Source organism: Setaria italica, chromosome IV, assembly GCF_000263155.2.
Source record: "Setaria italica strain Yugu1 chromosome IV, Setaria_italica_v2.0, whole genome shotgun sequence".
NCBI lineage: Eukaryota > Viridiplantae > Streptophyta > Magnoliopsida > Poales > Poaceae > Setaria > Setaria italica.
The window spans coordinates 34798945-34807662 of record NC_028453.1 but is presented as its reverse complement, the minus strand read 5'-3'; the positions used below and the strand labels follow the sequence as shown (position 1 = coordinate 34807662).

Below are 8718 nucleotides of genomic sequence, written 5' to 3'. Positions count from 1 at the left end.
TGCTAAGAACACAAATATTATGCTGCAAAAGGACAAGCAAGTTTCAGCGATCAATCAGCACTTCAGTCTCCCCTTTTCTGGCTTAGCATATAATCAGCTGGTAGTCTGGCCTCTAGTCTAGAAAGTGTGCCTCAGAGGGTGTTTGGTTCTTTAGAACCTCATAAAATTTCTGTCACATCGAATGTTTCGATACTAATTAGGAGTATTAAATATAGATTAATTACAAAACTAATTACACAGATGGAGGCTAATTTGCGAGATGAATCTATTAAGCCTAATTACTCCATGATGATTTGACAATGTGATGCTACAGTAAATATGTGCTAATGATGGATTAATTAGGCTTAATAGATTCGTCTCGTGAATTAGCCTCCATCTGTGTAATTAGTTTTATAATTTGCTCATGTTTAGTCTTCCTAATTAGTCTCCGAATATTCGATGTGATATGAATTTTAGTCTAGACTAAAAATGATTGCTGGACATGTATATCTAGAGTTCCCCTATCTTTTCATCCTTAAAAGTTTACAAGCACATTATTGGGCACACGATAGATTTTTAACCTTTTTAAAGAATATTTTAAAAATAATTATGTAATGAACACTTGTTATATAAACCTAGGTTATATATCCCAACCCTCTCGATCTCTTGGTTGGCATACGATGTTACATTTTGCTAGTCACTTTGCCAATAGAATCTTAATTGATAAAATTATAATTTTATAGATGCCTCTAGGTAAGAAAAAACTTTGCTACAATGTTTTAAATTTTTTGAAAAAACTATAATTCTAAAGTGAGCATCCAAATAAAATTCCCATTGTACCAATGTATCTTTTAAACTAGGGTTCCAGATTGAGAATATTTAAATATAGGAGCTCTAAATTAGTATTTCCTCCATCCTAAATTGTAAGTCGTTCTGATCTTTTTTTTTCAAAGTCAGCAGGGAAGCCCCAACTTATTTTTTAAATAATTTTTTTAATCCAGACTTGTTTAATTCGCTCCGGGAGTTGAACTCAAGTCTATTGGATGCTACTCAGATGCCTTTCTAAATACATAACTTTTGCTATACATCTAGATATACGACATGCCTAAATACATAGTAAAAACTATGTATCGAGAAAAAACAAAATAAATTATAATTTAGAAAGGCGGGAGTAAATTGAAATGGTATTTCACTGAGTGGAACAATGTTCCAAGTTTGTGAGAAAAACATTCTTTATTTAGCATAAAATTGTTGTAGCTAAAAGTGAATTGTTCTGCAAGAAAAATACTATAGCTTCAACAAAATAAAAAGATTTTTCGATTGGAAAATGATGTTTAGGTGGACCAAAAAATATATACGTAGAACAAATGTTCTAAATCATATAAACTCGCGAAAAATACTATAGCAATCAGATTGAATTATATTGATTCTGCACTATAAACATTTTCTTGATGTTCCGACGAACAACAAAGGCGCATGTCACTCTTCACTCAAGTGCTGCTCCTTGCACCGTCTACGAATGCCACGAGACTACAATACGACGATCCTCCATTGCGCATAGCCTCTGCAACCACCAGCTTCCACTCCTCTGCCTTGCGCCGCACCTCTGCCGCGTCCGTCCCGTCCCCCATCACCTCCTCGACGCACCTCCTCAGCTCCGCGGCGCGCAGCACGCCGCCGCTGTCCACCTCCGCGCGCACGCCGACGCGCCACTCGTGCTCGATGAGCCGCGCGTTCATGCTCTGCTCCGAAACCTTGGGCACGCCCACCATGGGCACGCCGCTCGCCACGCTCTCGGCCACCGAGTTCCACCCGCAGTGCGTCACGAAGCATCCCACCGCCGCGTGCGACAGCACCCGCGCCTGGTCGCACCACTCCACCGCGATGCCGTTCTTGAGACGTTCGCCCATCTCCGCCTCGGCTCCGGCGAGCATCGCCTTGTTGTCCTTCCGAACCACCAAGAGGTACGGCCTCCCGCTCTCCTCGAGGCCATGGAGCAGCTCGTCGAGCTGCTCCCTCGCCATCGTCGCCAGGCTTCCGAAGGAGACGTACACCACGGAGCTCGCCGGCTTGGTGTCGAGCCACTCCATGTACTTGGCGTCGTCCGGCTTCAAGATGCTGGCCTCTTCGCCGGTCGGGAGCACCGGACCAATGGGGAGCACGTCGTGCGGCCCCACGGCGGCGAGTGCGCCCACCTCGAGCTCTTGGCACGAGTTGACGAGGATGGTAGCCTTGCAAGTCTCCTTGTCGAGGGTGTCGAACAGGTCGCGGAACGTGAGGAAGACGGCGTGGAAGTAGTGTGCGGGGTCGGTGGACTCGGTGAGGAACGTCGGCAGATCCCTGACCGCCAGAGGTGCCAGGCCCGGGAGCTCCACGGCTAACGAGGGGTCGCCGCGGCGGTGGTGCTCGGCGATGACGCCGGCGTAGCCGTGGAAGTAGTGGTGGTAGACAGCGAACACGACGGCCGGCTGGATCCAGTAGAGCGCGGATGGGACGCCGCGCCCGCGCGCGACGTCGGCCGCCCACGGGAGCATGAGCGTGTACACGACGCGGGAGACGGGGCGGCCCCGCGCCGCCAGCGCGTCGACGATATCCCCGACGCTGCGCGGGCCCGCGGCGTGGAAGGACGCCATGTAGGCGTTGAACTCCTCGACGCCGCCGCCGCCAGCGTACCCGCACTCGGTGCCGTCGGAGAACGGGAGGAACTCGAGGCGGCCGCCGTCGCCGCCGTTGGGGCCTCCCTCCGGCTTGGCCGCGAACAAGCGCCCGTGCGCGGACTCGGTGGTGGAGAATGTGACGAGCACGTCGGGCGCGACGGCGAGCAGGCGCCTGGCGAGGCGGAACGCCGGGGCGATGTGGCCCTGGAGCGGGTAGGTGAGGACGAGGAAGTGCGGCGGCGGCGGCGGCGACATCTCAGAGCCTCTCGCCTGTGTGCGGCTAAGCTTTCCCTGTCTCCTACCTCGATCGAACTGACGACGAGTGAGAGTGAAGAGTTTTATGTTCAGCGGTTTGGGGTCATGTATGTGGTCAAGGTTGCGTGCGGATGATCAAGGCCATTCAATTTCCAGACTGCCGACGTTGCCTGTCCACGGCCACAAGAACCAACTCATTGCGTCCACCAAACTTCAGGATATATGCGACAGTAGTTTGACTTGACGTCACTACTGAGCTACGAGCATACCATGTATATGTGTGGTAGACAGGAGAATGCGAAACCGACCAACCGTTTATTTTTCTCACTACTTACCTACTTCTCACCTACCCATAATCCATATTAAAAATAAAGTGATTGGCATGTGCTCACCTACCCATAATCCATATTAAAAATAAAGTGATTGGCATGTGAAAAATCCATGTTCTGCCAGACAGCGACGACAGGGTCTTAACACCCGGTGAGCTGGAGAAAGGATGTTATGGTGGGGGATCATTCGTCGCACGCCTGCACTCTTCATATGTGGGTTTTGGTCCCTATCGCCAGGACGAAATGCTAAGAAGACATGGGCGAGCACGCTGGGAGCCAGAGTAGCAGGGAGGTACATTGCTTCCTTGATTGAGGACCTCCTGTGCCTAGAAACAAAGGCGGAATTGATAGCGCCGAGAACACGGAGTGCCTGGATGCCCCAGATGCGGGGTGGGTCAAGGTGAATTCGGATGCTGCTTTTGATGGAGTCGAAGGTTATGGAGCGGTTGTTCGAGACAAGGATGGTCGCTTGCTGGCGGCGGCTGGATCCCTGGTACAATCATATGCCTGACGTCCTGACGGCTGGATCCTGGTACAATCATATTATCGATTCCTAAAAACCTATTGATATAATCTAGATATAATCTAAGTAAAAAAACTACGATTGCACAGACGAAAATCACGTGACTTAAATTTCGGATACTAATTTCAAGTTACTATTCACTGCACTATTCAAATTCTCTGGTTACTATTCAAATTGAGCGGCACTATTTAAATTTAGCACACTATTCAAATTAGGAAAATGAACAGCGCTTGGGCACTCACCGCGAGTGGGTGGAGCACCTCATGATGAGCAAAATATGGCGGCACTATTTTGGGCACTATTGAGCACTATTGAGCAGCTATTTGGGGTTGCTTTCAGCAACTATTCTGCAGGTATGGTACGCACGGGTGCGTGATTAGGTTTGTATCTTGATTATATTGATTCTCAGGATCTTTGCGGGTTGGCGAGACCAAGGATTTAGCCGGTCGTGCTGCTATGCTTTGTGTCACTCCTACTCGGTACTCATCGCATGCGTCTCTGGCTCGCGTCTTCACCCTCACCGTCCCCAGCCACGAGCACACAGGACTTAGGCTCTATCGTCTCCCCAGACAGTTCCACCCGAAGGTAACACAGGGTTCTCCTCAAATGCCGCTACCAGGGTAACACAAGAACGACAAACACAGAGGTTTCTCCTCTAGGGTCCCTAGCGTAGAGACATCGCCCCATACGGACGAGCTTAAGGGAAGGCAGGGATACTACCAGGACAGCTTAATCCATTTCCACGGGACAAGCTTACATGCGGCTTTCCCTTTTGGGAAACCCGAAGCACTTAGCACAAACTTTGATTACCTTACAAACAGCGGGACGAGCTCTAATGGCCTCCCTTTATTCTAGTAATACAAAGGTGGTGGAGTGATACAACGGTAGTGAGGTGTTACTATTAATGGTAGGAATCCCTCAGAGCAATTCTGAGGTGGTGGATGTCTTCATGGAGTATTTTGTGAGTGGAGTGTGGGTGGAGGTCTTCTGCTTCTTGGTGGTGTCTTTGGTGGTGTGTTGATTGATGCTAAATGCTTCACTCGGCAGCTCCTTTTATAGCCGCAGCAGAGGCTTCGGGAGACTCCTCAATTATGCACTTCTTCTTTTGCCTGGACGGCGCTCCGCTCCTCAATGATTGTCCTAGCTACAGTAGAGTCACTGTTTATTCCTTTGGCCCTGTCCTCTATCATGCACTGTCTTCTCGTGACATTCTGGATGCTGCTTGGTATGGTCTTCCATGCCTGAATGATTGACGTCGCAGACTTCAATCACAAAATCATGGCATGTAGTATAATACTTCCCCCGACCGAATTGTTGTTAACACGTTAACAACAACGGAAATTTGTTCTCATGTGAGACAAAATTTGAATCAATATGGATTAACAGTTCATACCATGACAACAATTCACAATATTCTTTTCTTTATTCCTTGCTATCACCTCGGATATCCATCATATCATCAACAGATATTGGTATATCCATTTTCAATTCATATTCTTTTTGCATATTTTTGAATTTTTCATCTATTTCAAGCCCTATTTCTTTCATTATTTCTTCTTTTAAATTATTCTTCCATTGGGGAAATATTGATTCAAATTTTTCCTTTAACTTCTTCTCAATATATTCTTTATTTGATGAGTCTGTTTCTTTCTTCAAAACTTCTTTATATGTTGGAGCCTTGGATGGTCCTTCTTCTTTTATATTTATTCTAGATGAGCTTGACTTAATTTCCCTTGTTTTTTTATATTTCTAAATATATTCCTTGGCTGCAGGTTCTAAAAAATAATTGACTCCCAAAATATTTCTAGCATATGAAAGTGCTTGATCAATATCAGTGTATTTCTTCCATAATATTCCTCCATCTTTATCTTTCTCTATCTTTTGAGCTATTACTTACTCAAATGATACATAAATTCCTGGAATCTTCCCTTTATATATGACATATATAGCTTTTTTCTCTATATTTTTGGGTGACTCTTTTGGTTGTATTAACCCATTAATTGTATGAAAATATTCAGCTAGACTATTTAGAATAGCTAGCATATAGCCCTTATCTTCTCTTTTTGTTATTATATTGGTACCAGAAATTATCTAATATGCATTCTTGTACTTCATCAAGTACAATATGATCCCTTGGTTTAAATTTATATGTGTTTGGAGGGAATATTCTTAACTTATTCTCTGCTCCAAAACAAAAATAGTCAACCCTTGTTGGGCTTACTCCTTTCTTCATTCCTGCAAAATAGATGACAAAGAAAATATATCAGGAAGGAAATTATCTTTCCCCTTTATATGCTCAAATATTACTTTATATCCATTTCCTGTAATAATATCTTCAAATAAAACTCATCTTCTAGTTGAACTTTTCTTACTGTTAATTTTATTGTAGTATCTACATATAGCTTCACAATCTGTTCTTATGGTGAACTCTTTAAATCCTAGGTATAATCTAAAAGCACTTATAGCATTAATTACGGTTAATATTTCCCTTTTAGTATTATTTATTGCCTTTAGTTTATATTTCCATGAAGCGTACCTACATATTTTTTCTTTTATCTTTGGAGACTATTTATGTTTTAATATAGCACCTCATCCTTTTCAGATGCATCTGTCTCTATAATAAAATAATAATCATCTAAAGGTAAATCTAGGGGTTTTAATTCTTTTACTTATCTTTTATGATTCTCTTACTAACTTTATATCTTCGGAATTGAAATGCTTTTGCTCATTTTTTCTTAACTTTGCATATAATGGCCCAGCTAGTTTTGCTAAGTTTTCTATATAATTTCTAGCATAATTTACTATTTCTAAAAATTGCTGCAAGGTTTTCTTATCATTCATAGCATCAGCAAATTGCAAAATTTTCTTTGCGATATGATCTTGTAAATAAATTTTTCCCTCATCTATTTCATGGCCAAGAAAATTTATCTTTTCTTTGCATATTTCTATTTTGTTTTTTGAAAGTATTAACCCATGCTGTTCTACCTTTCTAAAGAATGTTTCCAGATGAGCTATATGTTCTTTATATGATTTTCAAAAAACTAATAAATTATCTATATAAACCAATATGAAGTCCTGATTTTCATTAAAAATATTTTGCATTTTTCTTTGGAATAAAGCAGGGTCATTTTTTAAACCTAATGGCATTACCAACCATTCAAAATGACCTTGAGGACATGTGAATGCAGTCCAACCTATTGATTCTTCTGCCATTTTTACTTGCCAAAATCCAGCTTTTAAATCAAATTTGAGAAATATTTGCTTCCTTGTATTCTATTTATCCATTCTTGCTTATTTGGGATATTATATCCATCATCTATAGTATTATCATTTAATCTTTTATAATGAATAATCATTCTTGATTTTCCTCTGGCTATTTCAGCATGATTTCTAACTATAAAAACACAGTTGACCTATGGGGACTCCTACTTTCTCTTATAGCTCCTAGCTTTAGTAATTCTTCAATATGCATCTTTAATTCTTCTATATCTATAGGTGTTGCTTCTATAGGACTTATCTTAATTACATAATTAGGATTTGTTATTTTAAGTTTACATACTATACCATTCTTATCCCAATATTTTATTGGTATTTCTCCAATTATTTGGATTTCTTCTAACCTTTGTACTATTTTATCTATATCTTTCTTTGATTTTATATCTCTATACCAGTTTGGTGATAGTGATTGCAGACTGATACATTCTATGCATTAATTTGCTATATGGAATTCTTCTATGCTTTCACCTAATTCTTTATCTATATAATTCTCACCAGACATATTATCATCAGATTCTTGAGTTTCTAGTTTAGATTTTCCTTCATTAGAACTTATAGTTTTTTGTACTTCTGTTATGTATGGAATATTATCTTGATAAGGGATGAATGTAATCCCTTGGTCATGTATAATTGTTGTTTGTAAGAAAAACTGTAAAAATCTTAATCCCAATATCATATCATCATTTATCATGGATAGGTCTCTTATTGTGATCTCATCCATTATATATTTTGTATTATTTATTTGTATCTCAATGTTATAAGCTAACTGATTATGAAGCTTCTTTAATCCTGACATATCAATAGATATTTCTGCTTTATCTTGAGCTATTGTATGCACTATCTCTGGACATCTTGCACAATATTTATCATGTATAATATTCTTTGTACAACCAGTATCTACTAATGCTAATATTTTGTAAGTGATGGTAGGTGTTAATTATACCTTTACCGGTATTCTTATTCCTACAATTTTTTTAAATGATAACCTAACTATATATTTACAGTCAAAATTAATTATGGCATCTTTTAATTGCATTGCTTTTTCATTATTTTTATCAACTATAGCTTGATCTTTAAACTCAATGTTGCCACTAACATTTCCTTCAATCTTATTATTGAATTCTATTTTACTTCATAGATCTTCTAACTCAGCTTCTAAAATATTTATCCTATTTTCTAAATTTCTGACTGTGCTTACTAATATTTTATCTTCTGCTACTATTTCTATTTCTTGTCTCTATTTCTGATTAGTATTCTTTAAACATGAAGCACATGCTTGTTTTAAACATACACTACATGTAAATCTATTATCTTGACTAGGGTAATATATGCAGAAAGCACATTTGATATTATAATCACCTCTTCCTTTTATCCAATCATGTTCACAATCTTCTTGATCCATTAATTCAGTTCTAGCTTCTTTTGAATCACTTGTTTCTTCATCTTTTATTTCTAGTGCATCCATAGCATTTTCTAAATTATGTATTTCATCATCACCTAGAGAGTTCATAAAATCTTTGTGATTTTGCGCATTATTTTCTTCTTCTTCTCCATAGCTTTCTAAAAGATACTTTTCCTTATGTTTCTTTTGGGCTTCTTTATTTATAGTAGTATCTTTCCTGTTATTAGTTTGTGGAACTTCTTCTGCTTTATTGCTTTCAAGGTCCACTGGTTTCAACTCAGCTTTTTGCTCCTTTAT

At 40.4% G+C, this 8718-nt stretch overlaps 1 protein-coding gene across 1 annotated transcript; it reads right to left on the bottom strand.

Moving 5' to 3' along the window:
* Window positions 1–1361: 1361 nt before the first annotated feature.
* On the bottom strand, window positions 1362–2993 carry LOC101778937 (crocetin glucosyltransferase, chloroplastic). Its single transcript, XM_004965927.4, has one exon. The coding sequence runs from the start codon at window positions 2889–2891 to the stop codon at window positions 1470–1472; it is 1422 nt and encodes a 473-aa protein (XP_004965984.1). The 5' UTR covers window positions 2892–2993; the 3' UTR covers window positions 1362–1469.
* Window positions 2994–8718: the final 5725 nt, after the last annotated feature.

Bases quoted from the DNA above. Each gene is read 5' to 3' on its own strand.
- LOC101778937 (XM_004965927.4), bottom strand. From the start codon at position 2,891: ATGTCGCCGCCGCCGCCGCCGCACTTCCTCGTCCTCACCTACCCGCTC.